The 21,132-nt window shown below is 38.2% G+C and overlaps 1 protein-coding gene across 1 annotated transcript in view; it reads right to left on the reverse strand.

Annotated features, from left to right (window-relative positions):
• The window catches only part of mrpl11 (mitochondrial ribosomal protein L11), an 81,739-nt gene that overhangs the window by 38,613 nt on the left and 21,994 nt on the right, over positions 1–21,132 (reverse strand). Inside the window, exon 2 of the mRNA XM_088009403.1 lies at positions 14,700–14,878. Within this exon, the coding sequence (XP_087865529.1) occupies positions 14,700–14,822 (123 nt within the window). The 5' untranslated portion in view covers positions 14,823–14,878. The remainder of the gene's footprint in view (positions 1–14,699; positions 14,879–21,132) is intronic.

The following is a 21,132-nucleotide window of genomic DNA, read 5'->3' on the forward strand; positions in this document are numbered from 1 at the left end:
GAGGTTCAATGAAAAACCTGAAGAATGTGCCGATTTTTAAACATTCGATTAGTCAAAAAACAGAATAACTGATAAAATAATTGATTACTACAATAATTGTTAGTTGAAGCAACATAAATAGCTTATACAGATATTTAAATCACACCCTGAAATCCTTCATTTAGAATAAATTTTTGCAGACTTTCAAACACAAAGTATTTAATCTTTGCTAAGTTTAAAATCTCTTTGTCAGACTTAAATGTTTATTTATCTCTTAATCAGACAATAAAAACGTCTGTTGTTAATTCAGAGTTTGGTATTTTTTGTGGGGGAATTTCTGCTTTGAACGGAGCATCAGACATTTGGCCAGAAAAATGTTTCTCTCTTTGCGTCTGAAAGAGACAAAACGGCTCGGAGAGTTTCTGGAAATGTTCGTACCAATCAGATCCAGTGTTTGACAGTCTGAGGGAAATTAAAGGAGCAGAAAAGTGAACCTGAAAATATAAAAAGCAGAGATAACAGAGGAGGCCTGCTAATGGAAAATAAAAAAAACTGCAGCTGCAAATGAAGAGCAGGAGGAAGACATGAAGAGAGAAATTCACAAGAGGAGTGAAAGGGCAAAACTCTAAACCTAAAACAATAATCGTGTCCTAAACACTGTAAATATAAAGGGAAATGTCTGACTCATGAGAGGATGCATAATCTTTAATCTGTGGAACAATGTGAAGCAGAGCAGCGGTCCTGCACGGCTTCCTGTTCCTCATGTTTATTAATGATGGAAAGCAGAAACGACCAGATGAATCCTGAAGCTGCTACAGGATTTCTGTCGGCTCAGATTCATCAAAACGCTGCAAGGCTTTGATTGATGAGCTGACGCTTCAGGATGCTAAGGATCTAAAATTATTATCAGATTATCGCTAACCAAATGAGAACAAAAAAGTAAGGAGATCGCCTGGATTACATGAGACATGATGCATAAAATGTCGTCTGTGACAAAACCTGAAACTAGGCTGATGGATAAACATGGGGTCGCATCAGTCATGCTGACTGACGACAGAAAACAGAAACAACCAGATGAGTTTTGAAGTGTTTACAGAGTTTCTGTCCGCTCAGATTCTGGTGACTGATGAGGTGAAACCAAGTAGATTTCTGCGTCTGGGTGCAATTTCTTTCATCGGATAAGTAAGTCAAATGCTTATGATGAGATTAAGGTTATTGGAAACACAACTGAGAGTAAAATAGGAAACACTTTAAGATAACTGCACAGACAGTGGGTCAAAAAGCTTGAAGAGAAGCAGCTTAAGGATGAATCGCAAGAAACTTAAAGGTATCAGGTGAGACATAAACCCGGTTTCACCTTTAAATATAAACAAGGGGAAATAAAAACAAAGACTGAACAGCATAAATATTCACTAAATGGTAGAAAAGGCTTTTAAATGTTTCCCTTCCACAGATTATGAGTAAGTCAACAATTTCGCTGATGATGTCCAACTTCACAAAAGTCCACTGAGTCACTGAGTGAATCCAAAATATCCATGAATTAACGGGTCAGAAGTTCTTCCCATTTAATGAAGAAAAGGCAGAAATTTGTTGTTTTTCTCAGAAATGAGAGGTTAAAAGTCACAACTCTGCTAAAAACAGAGACTTCAAGGAGCAAAGGCGCCATAATGGACTGAACACTGAACTTTAACAAACACTTAAAAAACATCATGTGCATGCTTTTATAGGCTGAGTTTTTAATAGTTTAAATTATTACAAAAACTCCCTGAAAACTTGAGATGAGCAGAAACGACGTGGTTCATGCAGCCTTTAAAATAAAACGGTTCATTGGTTTATTTCTATTGTGTCTCATCCTTTTTTTTAGTTTTAATTTTAAAATGTCTTTCTGCTTATATGAGGCTTTTATTTACTCTTTTAATAGTATTTCTAGTTTTACAATGATTCTCATTTTCTCCATTCCATGTTAAGGCTCCATTCACATTAGCCCTGTTTGGTTCACTTTGATCAAGCTCTAGTCTGTTTGTCCAGAAAGTCTGGTTCGTTTGTGGAGGTCCAATCGAACTCCCTACAAACCAAGGACTACAGAAAGAGGACTACAGTGCAAGGCATTCTGGGTAAATACAACCAAAACAAACATTCCCCAAATCAACCGAGTCTATAGAAAACTTCATGATTTATTTTGTTTTATTTTTTCTGTTGTTTATGTTTGTTTATTTATTCTGGATATTAAACATGTGTTAAATGTTAGATGTTCGTTAGAATTTAAAGTTTATTGATCTCCGAAAATGTGTTCTTGCATTATTATGCCACTATCATATTACAGCTGTGGAAACTAAGAGCATTGAACCCGACTGAAAACCTCCTGGTTTTTAAACCAAATACTGATTTCTGAACTCTTCCTCAGTTAAAACATTAGTATTGTTGTTTATAAATGAATATGAATTTGTTTTCTTTGCTTTATTTGAGGTCTGAAAGCGCTTCATCTTCTTCATTACTTTGACCATTTCTCATTTTCTGCAAATAAAAACTAAATTTTTGCTTGAAATTTCAGAGACATGTTGTTAGTAGTTCATAGAATAAAAGAACAAAGTTCATTTTACTCAAACATATACCTATTAAATGTAAAATCAGAGAAACTGATCATTTTAAATAATCTTAATTTTTGCTGTATTACTTGAAAATTGTCTCTAAACAATATTATCATTTATCGCAATAATTTCTGGGACAATTTATCGTCTAGCAGGATTAATTGTCCTGACAGACCAACACTAATAACAGTAGGCATGCTACTTGCATAGCGTAGCCTCTGAACTATGAAGCATCTATTATTAAAATTTGATTAGGAAAAGGCTGTGGAGCAGATAGCCTGACTAACTAACTGGCTAATATTAGCTTCCTGCACCAAAAAGAAGCAACATTTTAATTTATGCTTAATTAAAACTACTAAATTCACTCGTTATTAATTGAAAATATCAGTTTGAATCAAAACCTAAGATAGTAAATGCTGTTAATTGGAAACTCAATATGCTAAATAATTGTAGCAGCAGGGCTGCAAGCTGCACAGCTGGTAGCATCGTTGCTACCGGGGATTCTGCAGCTCGCATGTTCTCCTCATAAATGAACCTGTTATGTTAGGAATGAGTGTGAGTTTCTGTCTGTCCTGAGTGTCTCTGCCTTGTGATAGATGATGGACGGATGAATGTTGGATTGAAACACTAACAATCCAAACCTGAAGACTGAGATATAACAAGGAAAGTGAGAAAACTCTGCATGCAAAATGATTTCAGCGGAGTCTTGCATGAATTATTTAACGTGTCTTTCACTCAAACAGAATATTCTGACAGGACACAGCGAGGAACAAGCATTCAGAGGTGAAACAAGCCATAAACACACAGATAGGCAGTAAGTGCTGCAAACTCCAAGCTTCAGGAAGAAACCACTGCTCCTCATCAGACGTCACAAAAATAACAGAGCGATGAAATTTATCAAATTCCAAATATTTGGAAAGGAAGCTGCATCCAAAAATACTTCCCACTCCTACTGAAGCATCACTGTGACAGGTTTTAGAGCTGGGGGGTGGGGGGATGATTATACTAAAATATATTATCACAATTGTTTGAATCTTCATGAGAGTCTAATGCCGAGCAGCAAGAGAAAACACGTCGGCTCTCTGCCAAAATAAAGGCTTTAGCTTGAAAAGAAGAGAAAATGTTCAGCGGCAAATGCTGCTAAATGACTCGCGCTATGCAAAATTAAGCAGCAGCAGCAGCTTTGATGGCTAATCTTCAATCAGTTTTTAAAGTTCCCACAGCAACTCAAATGGAAGAAAAGTTATTTATGTGACAATCACAGTGGCTGACAAATCAGGAGGATCTGCTGCGTGTCTAAAGCTGAGCCTTAAACCTGAGAAAATGTTCAGTTAAACAGAGAAGCAACAAAGAGAGCAGAAATAATGATAATAAAAAGGTTTCATGAAGTCTTTTCAGCCTAACGTGCATTTAAATAAAAATGAAAGGAAAGCATAAATTTAAAACTACTTTTAACTGATCTCAGAAAAAGCATTCGGGTGGATTTTAGATTAAAGAAACATTATAAATCCAAAACACTTTTTATGTATTTTAGGTTTTATTTACACTATTCAGACTTAAAGGATTTAGTGAAGTTAAAATGTGACATTTCATTCAGTTTTGCAGAATAAATGCAAGACAACAGAAAGAAAAAGGAAATAAATCTTATATGTACATAATTTTTAATTAAAAAACGTATATCTTTTTTAAATACGTACACATTTTTGTCTTGAATAAAATAATTCTTTTTCTTAAATTTTTTTTTCTCTTAATATATTTTTTAAGGAAGAAAAAGATATATAACGTTGAGGTCTGTATTAGACAGTGCAACTTAACATCAGTATTTCTCCATAAATGAAAAAAATAATTAATTTTAAAGAGCCACCGTCATTTATCAATTTTAAAGAAAACAATGTAAATTATTCTTTTAAAAATAGCTACAACATGCAAAGACATATATGATCTGAATTTTTTCTACACTGTAAAGTTTGCATTGCTTGTATCTTCAAATGTTATATTTTTGTTTTAATCTCAACTTAAACTGATAAAAACATTCGATCTGTAGCTATTACCTATAATTAATCAAAGATTTTTCAGTATTGACGCCGATGAGAAGTTCATAGATCACGCTGATCTGTGTCAGGGAGACGATTTATTAAATTTATAAACACTTACACATTTTTGTTGAGGATGCAATGTACCAGATAGAAAAGCCAAACAACGACGATGTGTCATAAATATTTAACTGCATACAACCCACATTTCAGGAAAGAGCAGCGCATTTAGAGAGATTCTGCTCATTCAAAGATCCAGCTGATATTTAATTCAGTAATTTAGCCGCTAAACGCTCATAATCATGATTACCAAAAGCAGGAAAGACCAAACAAACAAACGGAGAAGGAAGCCAGAAAACCCAACAGAGGAGAGACGGATGAGTTACTTTTATTGCACATAATCATGCGACTCATTTAAAAAATGTATCCCAGCAGCTTTGAGACAGAAACTGTACAGTAAGTATAAAATTTCCTGTGGCGCAATGTGAAAAGATTGTATTTCTAACACTGAATAACTTAGTGAAAGCTGAGGAGAGACTGTCATCTGCAAAGCCATGGTGTTCCAACGCTCTTTATGAATTATGCAAAATTTAGGAAGAAAGAAAGAGAAGAAAGAGCAGGTATGAAATCAAGCTGCAGGGATGTTTGGGGATGAATTACTCACAGCTCCTTGATGCAAATCTTAAATTATGCATCTCTAATCCTGCTTACAAAAATTCATTTGCAATATCTGAGCTAATAAGTCGGGTGTTTCTTTTCAGAGTAAACCTGCTATTTAGGTGCTGGGCAACGGAGCACAGAAGAAAAAGGAGGTTAAAAAAGACGGAAGGTCTCCAGAGGAAGATTATCAGAGGAACAAAAAGTCTAAAACGTGATTCTCCAGGAGTAACAAGCTGAAGGTCCTGCTGTGAGCCCGGCTTCCCACGCATCAATCACCAGCAGACAGAAATCCATTCAGGGATCTAATGAACGAGGCTGGAAAACATTTACAACCGGCTCGGACTAACCCAGCCTCAGCTGTGGGCTTTTGGTTTTGTTGTTGCAAAACTGCTGTTTCCACTGAAACAGCAGGAAATATTCACTGTTTGCACGATTATTAGGTGAGCATTTTGATCGCAGCTGATTAAAGGTAAAGATGCATTTAAAACATATGAGGTGAAATATTACAGGTAGTTTCTAATTAACAAGCAAAATGGGCCACAAAAAGAGTAAGAAGATCTTTAAAAATAATGGAGTAATTGTAAAATTACCACAACATTGAGGGATGTTCACAGGAAAGTTTTATAAAAATGGCCAACAGATGTAGGTCAAAGTTGGGAAAAAATATCTAAACCAGCCAACAAACATGAAGCTAGTAGAAACTCGTTCCACTAACCGGCAAGAAATTTGGGCTTCCTGAGATACATTTAGATTTGAATATTTTAGATTTACTTTACAAAAAATAGGCACATTTTCACTTTCCACAGAAAATTAATGAATGCTGAATTACGAATACGCAGGCATTTCTTGGACTGTTTGGTACAAACTCAGAGAGAATAAAGTCTTAACAATGAACTTCATAAAAACTGAATTCCTACTTTTAAATCTCACAACTTACAGAGATGCAAGTGAAGGACAAGGAACCCAAACACACCAATAAAACTCTTCAATCAGGAGTAAATGGGGGGAAAAAAACTACATATTTCAGTTTTTACCATAATGGTTTAATATTTTAACCCTTTCATGCATGAAATATGATCCTTTGTGCCAGGATGGTTTTCCAAAGTGTTTCTGATTTTCTTAAGGTATAAAAAAAAGGTAGGAAAAAGATATTTTTACAAAATATTTCTTTAGGATTTTTTTTCTAGGTGATCACATTGTAATTTTCTCCAAAAACAAAGTTATTTGTAAAATACATCAGTAGTGTTACTTCATGTCACAGTATTTTTTTTTAGCTCCAAGAGCAGAAGGAGGGACTGGATCTTCGTCTGTCGGCCATATTGGATTTAACAAAAATGTTCTTGCACTTGCAGTGGATGGCCAGTAGTTGGCAGTGTAATAAATGATGCACGAGTGTTTTCTTCAGTGGTCTGTGTCCATTTATAACATCAAAATCCACAAGAAGCAAAAGAAAATGGCGTTTAGACGGCTGTCCACTGCAGAGACGGCTATGCATAAAAGGGTTACGTAGATATTTAAAATTAGGAACTAAAACGTCTTGGGTATGAATCAAGCTGATTTTAAAACATTAAAAAACATTTACTTTCTGCTGATGCCTTATTGCCATGAATCTAAGTAGCTTAATATGGAAATGTATCCCAAAATTTCATCATGAAATAGTTTAATATTTGAGGACCTCCGGCCGTCTGGAGGCGAGTTCAGCCTCAGTTTCCAGCAGGAACGCAGTCGCGCCTTCCCCCACATCGGAGTGAAACGAAGTAATTCTCACTTCCTGCTTCATCATTAGTCACCCGGCACTTCTACACTAATTATTCCATTACAATAGGAACCGCTCAGATTGTGACACGCCATCTATCGCCGTGGTAACCCTTCTGAGACCCGCTGCTTAAAAACCCCTAAAAGCAAGCAGGCGTGCGAGTTGCTGCCTTCCATGTCTGGATTCGTGCAGGAAATCAGGATGAATTGAGCTCTCGCCCTCAGCAGGGGGGCTCTGTCCTCCAATCGCTCGCCGCAGGACGCCTGACAGCTGAAGTGAGCGCCCGCTTGGGGCCCAGGTAAGAAAACGAATTATGAGTTTCCAGGTGACAGGAAAGATGAGGACACCACCGACCTGAACAGAATATCTGGACCTGTCCTACAAAAGATTACACGACCAAAAAGAAACCAAGTCCAGCCTGTGCTGTTTTTCATGTTAAATTAGATTTTAAAGAGAAGAGTTACATTTTTAATGTATGAAATATATCAATTAGTAGTTGGAGTTGATTTTAATTTTAAACAAGTTAATTTCTGTTCATTTAAATTTACTACATTTAATCAAAAACCTTATAATTGACCCTTTTTTGTTGTTACATTTTTTTCAACTAACAACTATTTTAGTCATCAATTATTCTATCGATTTGATTAATTGGGTAACAAGATTGGCACATTCTATCAATTTTTCATTTCTTTTCTGTTTTCTACAATCTTAGAAATACAGTAAAATATACCAATAAACAATTTAATTCCTTTTTAAAAGGAAAATAAGCATTTTATTGACTAAAATGCAGTAATATAGCATTTTTAGTGAATACGAACCAGCTGAAACTCAGCCACTTGAGGAGTTTTGGGTAAAACATATTTACAGATTTATCTTAAATGCAAAATGCACAAATATTTTTATAGCTTTGGCTTAATTACTGCTGTGAATTTCTTGTTTTTTTTCAGCAAATGGCATTTTTTATACTTTATATACTTTGGTTAATGATTGTTTACTAAATTAGTTGACAATTATTTTAAGTTTATTCGTTGCGATTAATCTGATTAATCGTTCCGGTCTTAATAGACATATGAGCTCAACAACAAAGATATTTATTGTTTTTTTTTATTAGTTATTTAAAGCCATCAGATTGATGTAAAGTGATATTATACTAATTAAGGTTTCATGTGTTTCAGAAATCCCTGATAATTCATGTAATTTATTTGAAGAAAAATGTTTTCTTTCAAAGTACTTTCTGTAACTTGACAGGCTAACTACTTTTAGCACAACAGTATTTTCCAACGTCCCATCTAATCGTCCTTTAAGCGAAAACTGGACTTCTGTATGTAAATAAGGGGGGGAAAAAAGCAGTAAATTGTGTTAAAATTGTAAAAATCTATGTAATAAATTCATAGAAATTAATGCGTTAAAATCACAGCCCTAGTAAAAATATCACAATATAATCAAATAACGTAATATGGTAGCCTAAAAATATTACTGCGCTCTCTCACAGCGTCAGGGAAAAACGAAGAACAAGGATTTTATGTCCCGATGTTTTCCAAAGAACATCACATTCCAGACTGCCGTCGTTTAATCCGCAGAAAGTGAAGATAAAGAGGAAAAATGCAAATAAACTCGGTACAAACTCAAGCAAGATTTTTCTCTTTTGCACGACTCTGACAATCCGTCACATCGTTGTGAAGAAATGTTGACCTGTTTTTATTTGCACAACGCTGCTGAACCCCACTGCAAGCAACCTTCAGGACTGTAAGACAGATGGCATCTGAATTAACCCCTTCATGGCTGACTCAATGACTGCAGGCGTTCTCAGGCTCAACAATCAGCTGCATCACCTCTTCTGGGTGCTTCATACTTGGTGTTTTCTTCTCATATAATTGGTTTTGGCCAGACATCTTTGAGATATTCAGATTCATTTAGATACAACTTTACAAGCCTAAGTCCTGCTGCCAGACTTTTTCAAATGCAAACAGAGGCTGCAGACTAGCAAACTGCCAAAAATATTTATTTTTATGCACATGATTTGAAGTTGGGCTCGTTTTCTTGGCACACCTGAACCTTGGAAGATTGACAACAGTCTTTAAATGGGGGAATTTTATGCCAAAATTCAAATTTTGCACATTTTTGTACTTTTATCTGGGTTTCAACTGCTTCTAAAAACAACCCATGAGCTTTAAAAAAAACCACTCAGCCATTTTTTGGAAATACACTTTGGGAAAAAAAAAAAAAAAAAAAAAAAGAGCCCACTGCACGGAACCTCATTGAAAATCTCCTGGTTATTCCACCAAATGTTGATTTCTGAACTCTTCCTGAGTTAAAACATTAGTATTGTTGTTTCTAAATGAATAATTTTTGGATTGTTTGAGGTCTGCATCTTTTTTCCTTATTTTGACCATTTCTCATTTTTTGCAAATAAATACTAAATTGTTACTTGGGATTTCAGAGACATGTTGTCAGTAGAATAAAAGAACAATGTTCGTTTTACTCAAACATATACCTATAAACAGAAATATTTGAGAAACTGATCATTTAAATGGTCTTTTAATTTTTTCCAGAGCTGTAAGTTAATGTTTTCTAGTGTCTGGAAAATGAGCCGTTTCAAAAACCTCTCAGTTGTTAAGTCACATTGGAAGGGAAGTGTGCCGTTACCTAGCAACCACAGCCCCATCACCTAGCAACCCAAGCAGAGCTCCAGAACGGTTGGTCAGCTGGTTTTACCAATGTATTGACAAGTGTTTTGTTTTTGACTTACCATCCAGATACCATTTACTACATTCTTGTTGGTTGTGCAGGAGGTTCCACTTCTGCTTTTCTAAGATGTACGGTTTTATAATTGCGCATCCGTTGCAGCCATTTTCATATGCAGGCGCTTATTTGGATTTAAAGTGACAAGACGCTCTAAAACAGCTCAAATTAGATAGAACTGAGCAGAGTAAAATCCTCATTTTCTAGGAATTATTTTTGTGCAAAAAATTTAGTGAACACACCAGTAGAGCTATCCTAACCTGTTCAAGGAAGCATAAATACATCATCGTTAGTGTTTTTCTGCCGATGAGGGAATTCAGTCGTTTGATTCAGGTATGTTGCAGCAAAGTTGTTTCTAAAAGTTGCAGCATCTCTTAAGGACTGGATCTCCTCCAGAGCAACAAAAGGCACAAACTCCTGCTTTTTTACAGGAAGTCTCTGCAGCTGGACGACTGGATGAATTCATCAGCCATCAACAATAACATGAGTCCTTAACTTTTGTTTTTTTTAAGCAACATATACAGTCACTGACCTCTAGGGGCTCTCTTTTTTTGAGAGAGCTCTGTGTTTTCTGTTTCAGCTCTGCCTGATTGCTGCAGGTGAAGTGTGTTGGGGCTCGTCAGCCACCATATATAAGCAGCAAGCTGGAGATGCCAGAGCCTCTCCTTTTGTTTGACCTGGGCCATGAGCTGTGACTCTGCTTGAGAGCTGTGTGTGTGTGTGAACTGTCTTAAGTTTGCTGTGAGCAACTTTGTACAATTATCCAGAGGTGGAAGCTGGTAGGGGTTCTCTGCAATTTTTGTTATAACCTGTTTTCTCCTGTTTTTGGTTAGTAAGGGAGTTTAGGTTTTGTATTTTCCTTTAGTTCTCCTTTAGCAAGTGGTTGTTTTATTTTATAGTTATAAGGGGGTGTTTTGTTTATTATTTTGGCCTTGGAGACCCTGAAGTCTTAAGCTCCCCTTTGTTTTCTTTTCTCCTGTAGTAGTTGTTTTTATCTGGATTGTAAAATAAATTATACTTTTGTTACTCAACTGTTCGGGTTACTTTTTAGTTTTATGTTAAAGCCCAGTGCCAGGATTTACTTTAGGGATTTTAGGGTGGGGTTGTAACATATATATAACTTTTTTTTTCTTCTTCTATCCAAAAATGTAGTTTGTTAATTTGTAACAATGCTTGGCTGAACCCAACAGAGGCAGGATGCAGAATAAATAATGTTGGTTTTAATGCTACACACAAACTCCCTCCATCTGCAAGCAAAGCTTTTATTTTTTCCCCAGAGTGGCTCCAAGTGCAGTGGCGATTTATTTACTCAAACTTATAACAGAAATATAAAATGAAAGTCTGTCATGTTCAGAAAAAACATATATTATATAATAACCACAATGGTGGGGAGGGAAACAGACAGGCTTTGTTTTCTGATTCATCCGAATGAAACAACAAATACAAAAGAAAAACTAAAATAACATGCGCTCCTCCAGCGAACATGTATGTTTCAATATTTTTCTTTTTTTGGGGGGGTGATTTGGTGACTTTATAATGAATAAATGAAGGAAAAATCCCAAACTATAACGCTTTAATAAATCAGAACAAGAAGAAATGAAAATGTTCCTTCCAGATGAAGCTGATGGAAAAACAAGCATGTGAGGTCAGTGGGAAAAAATTTCCATACATTTACCTCTGAGAAATAATTTTAATTCCTTTGTTTTTGAACTTTTCTGTTCTAAATTGCCAAAACAATTCATGCATGTTTACTTTCTCACTATAGATGATCAAATTAATTTTAATTGCTGCACCAGGCTGCCAATTTTCCTCTTAAATCTGAAAGAAAGTGGAGTTTTAAACATCATTAATTGAAATTTGTGGCAACAATAAATCAAAATGTTTCACGATAAATGACAGACGATACGATAAATGCCCAGTTCTCCATTTTGAATTTTGACCTCATTCTTCTTAGATAAACAATCAGAGTGGAAAATGTGTTTTTTTTTTGTACAGGTTCATTTTAAATACATTTAGAAGGTAAATATCAAGTCATTTTAACATTCTGTAGCTAATAAATGATCTTTGTTGGTTGTTGTCGGCTCTCTGGTCCTTCCTCCGGCTCCTGCTTGTGTCTTTATGAATGTAGTTGTCTGCCCTCAGTGCTGCCTGAACCAGAAGCCTATTGTACCTTTAAATTAATAAAAGCCATTAAAGCGAGATGGAAAATATCCCCCGGTACTTCTGTTGTGGGGCTCTGAGGATAGGAAATGCACACAAACAAAACCAGAATTTACAGAATGGGGTATTTTATTTTCCCCATAACTGCACATGAAACACCCTGAATACCAACGCTGTGAAGCACCAGTAGCAGCATCTTTCTAAGGAAAATCTGCTTGACAATGCAATCCTTTGTTTGATATAATAGCTAAAAAAAAAAACTCCCAATTTGCCACCATTTCTGGAACAATTATTCAGTAGGTGGCTTAAAAAATTTCACCAGAGCCAGCTGGGATAAACTGATGAGCCGCTGCGCCGACGTAACCAAATTACTTTCCCTCGCGTTGCCTTCATTTCTGCTGCAACGTCCCGTCATGTAAGAATAGGACACACAATTTAGCAATGCTTGTAATGTAATCCACGGGTGGAAGCAGAATGAAATATTTAATATTTCACTTCCAAGCTTCTGTGTTTGGCTGAAACGTCCTTCAGTCAGAAATAACACCAGCGTCTCAGAACAGATGCTCATTGTCTTATAATTTGAAGCCTTAATTGTCTGTTCTTGGCAAGTGGTTTAATCAGTTGTGTCTGGCTGTGCAGTTAAAAACGTTTTCCTGATTAGGCGAAGTAGAAAAAGCTATTTTTCTTTGGCTGTTTTAGCTGAATTTTAGTATCTTATAACAAACGAGAAGCTGGCTTTGAAAGAAGCGTGTGATAATTTTAACTCTTATCTCCTTTTTCACATCTTCTCTGTTCTGCCAGCTTTGTTCACTTTCCCGTCCTGCTGTCTTGAGCTCAGCCATTAAGTCACTCAGATGGATTAAGTGTGAGAATTGATCTGGTTTCAGAGTGTGCAACAGCGTTCAGGGCTGATGAGTACTGTCCATTAAAAGAGGTTAACTGGATCGTTTGTATGTACAGAACCGAGCCGAGCAGCTGCTTTCATTCAATCTGGAAAGGGACGATCAACCTTTAATAGCTCAATGGCCATAAAAGCTGGAGCAGATTGCTCCTTTATGGTGAGAAATAAAATAAAAGCTTTACAAGAAAGACTTTGAAGCAAGATCACTGGATGTAAAAGGTCTTCACACAACTGTTTGGGATACAAAAATAGAAGTTTTACACCCACTTAACCAGGTCCAAAAACTTTTACCACATGCAAACTCACACTGAGAAGGAGCAAACTCAGGACACACCTGCCAAAATTTAGATTAACACCAAGGTGTTCGATTACTCCGGTTTTTCCTGACCTTCTCCTGGTTGCATCTGAAAGCAGTGGTGTCCAAGTCATAAAAAGCATCTCTTGAAATATTTGTTACATTTCCAGCTGATGTGTTTCGTTTTCACACAGAAACAAACTTTGAGAAGCTGTTCTCACCTGTGGTGGTGCTGCACCAAGAACCACTGAAGGAAGCGACACAAAGACCTCAGAAAACATTAGGTGGTGTCAGATTCTAGCGGTTGTAGGATTCTTATTTATTTCTTTTTTTCTAGAAAACCACGACCTATTTCTCCCACTAACTATAGATTCCTGTTTGTTTTGATTGTAAAAACACACTTGTCTTTTCCAGCAGCCATTGTACAACGCATACAACGGTAAAACCAGCTGACAAAACATGGTGGAGCTCCGTTTGGGTTGCTAGGTAACGGGGCTGGGCTTGGCTGACGTTGCTAGGTAACGGGGCGTTGATTATGACTTAACAATTGGGAGGTTTTTGAAACAATTCAATACCAAAAAACAGGTGAGTGTTTTTCTTAACCACTTGTGCTGTTTTTAGAAGCAGTTGAGACACAAATGGAAATATAAAAATGTGTAAAATGTGAATTTTGCAAAACAGATCCTCTTTAAGGTGTGCTTATTTATGCAAGTGTGCTAGCTTTGTTTTTTTATTTCCTTGCCCTAAAAGGTTTGGGTTTGTCTTTTACTGGAGTCGTACAGACTGTAGGTCAGAATAAATGTGTTTCTTTTCTTTCACACCTCAGAAACCTGCCATCTTTCCAGGGCTGTGCCGACGTTTCATATCCTCTGTATCTGGTTAATAAACACAGCACTGAGTATCTGAGACACAGCCTTGTTGTTTTATTCAGGAAAAAAATAACTCGGGTAGCACTCATTGTTTGAGGAGTGCTGACTTTTCTTGTTACTGTAGCAGCCAGCAGATACATTTTTCTGGTTAGAATCGGCATCAGTGGAGAAAAAGTTGCAGTGGTGCATTCCTGAGAAACAAATAAAAACAAACAAAAAAAAAAAGAAACCCATACAACCTCGGCTGCCTCAGCGGAGCAACTGAAGCGGAAAGGAGAACAGAAGATTTTAAGCTGAAGCCTTCAAACGTTCAGTCCCATTTCATCTACGGCCCGTAAAGAGTGAAGCTAATGTTTATGGACAGCTGCTGCTGATGGAGGCGTTAGTGTCTTTAGCCTGGAAACTGATAAAAACGTTGCAAGCTGAGGGAAGTGTGTGGCACACACCTGCACAATGGAGATGTGCGACTAGAATGAGAAATTAAACAGGGCTGTGGGAGGAGATGGAGGTGTAGCGCGAGGTCAGTGGAGGGGGAAGAGGGAGCGGCGTGATTGGCAAAGTGAAAATAGGAAAGGATCAGGTTGTCTGACGGCTAATGGAAGCTGTGTGAGAAAGGTCGGCTAATAAAACGAAGCAAGGCTCCCGCAATTAGGTTGATATTAAAGATCACTCAGAGCAAATTGAGAGAACAAGAAGTGAAATGGTAGTTAATTTACCTGTCCCAGGATGGGGCCCAGCGGGGGGCCGGGAGCCGCCTGTCCTGACCTCACGATGGCCCGGATTACATTGCCTGTGTCCACTTTCTTCACCGCCTTCACCGCCTTGGAGATCTTTGACATCCTGGTCTGTTTGGAAAACCTCAAATCTGCCTCAGAGTCAACAAAGAATCCATCCACTAGAAACACAGAAGAACGAAGGAGAAAAAAACAAATTAGTCTTCTAAGCGTACACAATTGCAACAAATCATTCACAAGGCTGCCTCATTAAAACATCATACACTCAAGTCAATATGAATACCCACAGGCAGAGCCAGAGCTTTTCTACTCTGCATCAGGCGAGTAATTAAAAAAATCTTTGCCTTCGATTGTCAAAGAAAAAGCAGCTTTCCTGGAGCTGTTCGCAGTGCAGATCAGCCGCCGAGGGAGAAACTCACTACCTTTAACCACAGAGAAGGTAGAAAGAAAGTACACCTTTCTGTGGATATACCAAGACTTTATTCTAAAATTACCTTTAAATACACAGAACAGATTCCATGCTGTCATTAGTTATCAAATAAAAATCAAATGAAGTATAGAAAAGGCATTTGTTTAAGATGGAAAGTAGAACCCAGGTGCTGCTAATTAAGTAGAGGTAAGAGTTTTAACACCATGCCAAGATGGAAAGATGTCAGCATTGATCTTCAAAAGAGGGTAAACCAAAATTCAAAACGACTGGCTAAGGAATGCCATCACTGGTTGAGTCACTAGAGGCAATCCCGCCATTTGTAAAAACTCGCAACAGTGACTGAACATATTCAGAGCTTCAGGGAAAATGGAGAAACTGAAATCAACACCAGGGTCCGACGCCGAGGCAGAAACGAGAAAATATTCAAACTGCTTCCCAAAGAAGAGCAAAGGAATGACGAGAGGCTTAAAAATCTGAAAAACGAGTTACTGATGGGTAAAAACCAATCTGGTTGATGGTTAAACTGGTCATTAACAACTGGTTAAACTGGTCATTAACAACTGGTTAAACTGGTCATTAACAACTGGTTGATGGTTAAACTGGTCATTAACAACTGGTTAAACTGGTCATTAACAACTGGTTGATGGTTAAACTGGTCATTAACAACTGGTTAAACTGGTCATTAACAACTGGTTAAACTGGTCATTAACAACTGGTTGATGGTTAAACTGGTCATTAACAACTGGTTAAACTGGTCATTAACAACTGGTTAAACTGGTCATTAACAACTGGTTGATGGTTAAACTGGTCATTAACAACTGGTTGATGGTTAACTGGTCATTAACAACTGGTTAAACTGGTCATTAACAACTGGTTGATGGTTAACTGGTCATTAACAACTGGTTAAACTGGTCATTAACAACTGGTTAAACTGGTCATTAACAACTGGTTGATGGTTAACTGGTCATTAACAACTGGTTAAACTGGTCATCAACAGCTGGTTAAACTGGTCATGAACAACTGGTTGATGGTTAAACTGGTCATGAACAACTGGTTGATGGTTAAACTGATCATCAACAGCTGGTTAAACTGGTCATTAACAACTGGTTGATGGTTAAACTGGTCATTAACAACTGGTTGATGGTTAAACTGGTCATCAACAGCTGGTTAAACTGGTCATTAACAACTGGTTGATGGTTAAACTGGTCATTAACAACTGGTTAAACTGGTCATTAACAACTGGTTAAACTGGTCATTAACAACTGGATGATGGTTAAACTGGTTATTAACAACTGGATGATGGTTAAACTGGTCATTAACAACTGGTTGATGGTTAAACTGGTCATTAACAGCTGGTTAAACTGGTCATTAACAACTGGTTGATGGTTAACTGGTCATTAACAACTGGTTAAACTGGTCATCAACAGCTGGTTAAACTGGTCATGAACAACTGGTTGATGGTTAAACTGGTCATGAACAACTGGTTGATGGTTAAACTGATCATCAACAGCTGGTTAAACTGGTCATTAACAACTGGTTGATGGTTAAACTGGTCATTAACAACTGGTTAAACTGGTCATTAACAACTGGATGATGGTTAAACTGGTTATTAACAACTGGATGATGGTTAAACTGGTCATTAACAACTGGTTGATGGTTAAACTGGTCATTAACAGCTGGTTAAACTGGTCATTAACAACTGGTTGATGGTTAAACTGGTAATTAATAGGACCTGATTGGTGTAGAATGGAGCGGCTTTGAATCGGCTACTGGTGGTGGCCGTGATGGTGAGAACCCAAAAATTGTACTCAAGTAAGAGTAAAGAATAACCATCCAAGAAATTAGTCAAGTAAGAGTGAAAAAATTTATTTGGTACAAAGTCTACTAAAATACTGAGTAACTGATCAAAACGTCTGTTATTTAGATGCTCTTTTAAAAATCAGGCAGATCAAAATATAAAGTGATGTGGACATTTTTGTATTTTAAAGATCAAAATAAAAATAATTCATATAAATACCACATTTATGAAATAATAGAATCAGGCAAAAGAAAAAAATTTCCAGATCATTTTAATCAAAATTTGTGAAATTTAGCAAAAACTGCAGGTTTTGTCTGGTTTGTTAAAACGAGCTGGCTCTTCATTCACATTTTACTCAAGTAAGAACAGCGATACTTATGAGTAAAAATACTCTTAAAAGCACGTTTTCTAGTAAATGTAATCAATTACAACCAAATTCATCCCATCGTTGGTGAGCGTACTTTTCTGAAAGTTTCTGTTTTCCATTTTTAGTTTGACCACTGAACTGCAGAGCGTCCTCCGTCTCAGCAGGTCAAGAATCAAGGCCAGATAAATGGAGCAGAGGCGTCATGTCAGTCCTCCACATGGACAGAAAGACAAGTCGGCTTTTTCTCCACCTTAAAGTGCATTTGTGAAATTGGGAGTCAATTAGCGGAGAGAAGGGAACGGCCTGAACTTAGAGCCTTTCTCTGGGGAGACAGAGGACATAAAAGCAGACATATAATCTGCCACAGGAATAAAAAGTGACACCGCTACACAGCTGTAAAAAACGGACAGGAAGAAGAAGAGGAAAGAAAGATCAATGGCTGGAGTCAGGGGAAAGATACAAGTTTTAAAACACAGCTTGGAGTTTCAGGGAACCATGCATTCAATAAAATAAGTGCTTGAGAGTGGAGAGGAGGTCCGGCAATGATTCATCGTCAGCAACAGAGGGTATCCAATTAGATCAACAGAAGAGACACGACCATAAAGCTGTACGGCGCCTCGAACGGCTCTGAAGCTACAAACACGGATAAGCTACTCCGAAGAAAAGACGTGATTTTATCTGAACTGATGATTATCGGGCAGCCGTTTAGGTGCAGCCACCATGAGGCAATATTTGTAAGGGCATTAAGGTTGGCGCTGGTTCTGCAGAGAGAGAGTCCCAAATAAAACACATTTAGTCTGGATTCTCTGAATAACAATCTCAACGTGGCGCACACACTGCTGCTTTCCCAAGGTCAATTTCACGCTACTCACCTCATGTGTTCAGCTTTTGCACTGTGGAGAAATTACGTGAGAGTTGGGTCCATTTTGCGGAGCCCAATTGCATTAAATCTGAAGTTAGAAAGGCCACTTTTGCAATCAAATACGAAGAAAACGCAATAAATCTTACAGAAACCGCAGCTAGAAGGTGAAATTAAAGGCTTTTAAACTGAAAATGGGCCGTCCAGGGATGAATCTTAAAAAGATTTTTGAGGCTGAAAAACAGTTCGGACCAACATCAAATGCTCATTTTAATTTCAATTTAGAGAAAGAATACCACTTCTGCGAGGAGGGGAAGCGACAGAGTCATGCTTTAATGCACCGAATCTCCAATCTCTGTTGGAGTATGAATAATAAAACCGCAGTTCCCTTTTCCACAAAACCAAATCACTCATCACACGCCGCCGAAGAAGAATTGACCTACATAAGGCGTCAAAACGGCACTTGCTGAGCGTTTCGCCCAGCTAAATTTATATTAGAGGCAGAGCAGGCAACAGGAGCAGCGAGTGTGGCTGAATGCTGCACGATGAAGGCTCGGTCAGAGCTGAGTTAATGCTCTGCAGCGAGTAATCAAATCAAAGCTGCGCTAATGTGGAGGAACAGACACATTTCTGGGCCCCTCTTTAGGCGTTTCATGCTAACAGCATCAGCATTAACAAGGAGAACACAGGAAGAGTAATTAGTTTGAGATTCGGAGAGCGCCACTGGAAAGCAATTTGTTAACGCACAACGTCTAATTAATACACCGAACCGCAGGGAGGGGCTGGGATGAAAGGTCTGCCTGGAAAAGTCTGGAAAAGTCTGGAAAAACAAACAATGAAAGAGAACATTTATTTTATTTCTAGACTTAATTCATTATCCTGTTGGTTAAATGCTGGAGCCATCCAACCGCCTGCCCAGCCATCCAACTGTCTGTCATCCAACTGTCTGCCCAACCATCCAACCACCTATCATCCAACTGTCTGCCCAACCATCCAACCGCCTGCCCAACCATCCAACTGTCTGCCCAACCATCCAACCGCCTATCATCCAACTGTCTGCCCAACCATCCAACCGCCTGCCCAACCATCCAACCGTCTGTCCAACCATCCAACCGTCTGCCCAACCATCCAACTGTCTGCCCAACCATCCAACCGCCTGCCCAACAATCCAACCGTCTGCCCAACCATCCAACTGTTGGTTGGATGGATGCTGCCCAACCATCCAACCGTCTGCCCAACCATCCAACTGTCTGCCCAACCATCCAACCGCCTATCATCCAACTGTCTGCCCAACCATCCAACCGCCTGCCCAACCATCCAACCATCTGCCCAAGCATCCAACCGTCTGCCCATCATCCAACTGTTGGTTGGATGGATGCTGCCCAACCATCTGCCCAACCATCCAACTGTTGGTTGGATGGATGCTGCCCAACCATCCAACCATCTGCCCAACCATCCAACCATCTGTCCAACTATCCAACCGTTTGCCCAGCCATCCAACCGCCTGCCCAACCATCCAACCATCTGTCATCCAACTGTCTATCCATCCATCCAACTGTCTGCCCAACCATCCAACCGGCTGCCCAGTCATCCAACCGCCTGCCCAACCATCCAACCGTTTGCACAGCCATCCAACCGTCTGCCCATCCATCCAACTGCCTGCCCAACCATCCAACCATCTGCTGGATAGACATCCAACCGTCTGCCAAGCCATCCAACCATCTGCCAAGCTGTCCGTCTATTATTGTCCTTCATCCGCTAGTCCATCCATCCATCCATCCATCCATCCATCCATCCATCCTGTACTTTTTTTTACAGTTTTCATCAATTCAAATCTTTATTTCTATCAACAGCTAAATTTGGATCTCTGGAAATGTTAGTCTGTAAAATTCTGAACTTTGATCATCAAAAATTTCAATTTAATTTTAAAATACTAAATCTGAACTACAAATCCAACATTTCAGAGAGAATCTGTGACTTCTCAAACTCCGCCGAAACCTGTCTGTAAACCATCACTGGTGTGACAAAAAGATCTTTGACAGAGGTAAACATGTCAGTAAAACGTCAGCACTGAGGTAAGAAACGAAAGAAATCCCAGCTGTCACGGAGAACGTGCAGGTTTGCAGAAACCATCTACGCTTCACATGCAGAAACACGTCACATTTTATCACCTGAGCCTCAGAAACATCTGAAGGTTGTCACAGAACAGGCAGCCGACGCCGTCATGTCGCAGCAGCATAATTAAAACTGAGCGCATCTCAAGGATAAAGCAGACATTGACCGAAGAAATTAATCTGTTTGTAATAAAGACAGCAAGCTTTATTGCACCGGGGAAGCCCACTGCTGCTTGCTGTTCAAGCTTTTAGCTTCACTTTGTTCCTAATTAGTGAGGAAAGTCGAACTGCAGCCACCATCAATGACGCCTCTAAATCTTTTATTTAAAAGTCAAGGTTGCAGATATTGAACCTCAATAAAATGTCATTTTTGAAAAATGAACAAATTGGTCTTTGAGACTTCTCTCTGGTTTGAAAGTCCCAGACTGCGCTCAATATAAATGACACTGGTATTATATCAGCCTTGGGGAAATTAAGTCTTCTCCTCTCTCTATCTTTCATATCTTTTTGCTGCAGTCTGATGAAATAAAAGCCGAATAGTAATTAAGTTTCTCAGTGGGATCAGCCTTTGTACTTGCAACAACAGGAAACCGGTTCAACGACCTTTGTTACGCCTCTGTGTTGCTGCAAAATTTAAATGCAAAAAAAGGGGAAAACATGACGTCCAGATCATGTTCAGCCAGTTAACTACAGACTCCGACCGATAATGTAAAATTAAAATTTAGGTAACCTTTATTTTATCTGTAAATGTTGGTAAACTTAACTCTATATGCCAACAGAGCACTCTTGAATCATTACTGGTAAAGACATTAAAAACCTTAAATATTCAGTACATTTATTGAGTAAA

The sequence above is a fragment of the Poecilia mexicana genome, unplaced genomic scaffold (genome assembly GCF_051168715.1).
Source record: "Poecilia mexicana isolate PSO_F unplaced genomic scaffold, ASM5116871v1 scaffold_10, whole genome shotgun sequence".
Taxonomy (NCBI): domain Eukaryota; kingdom Metazoa; phylum Chordata; class Actinopteri; order Cyprinodontiformes; family Poeciliidae; genus Poecilia; species Poecilia mexicana.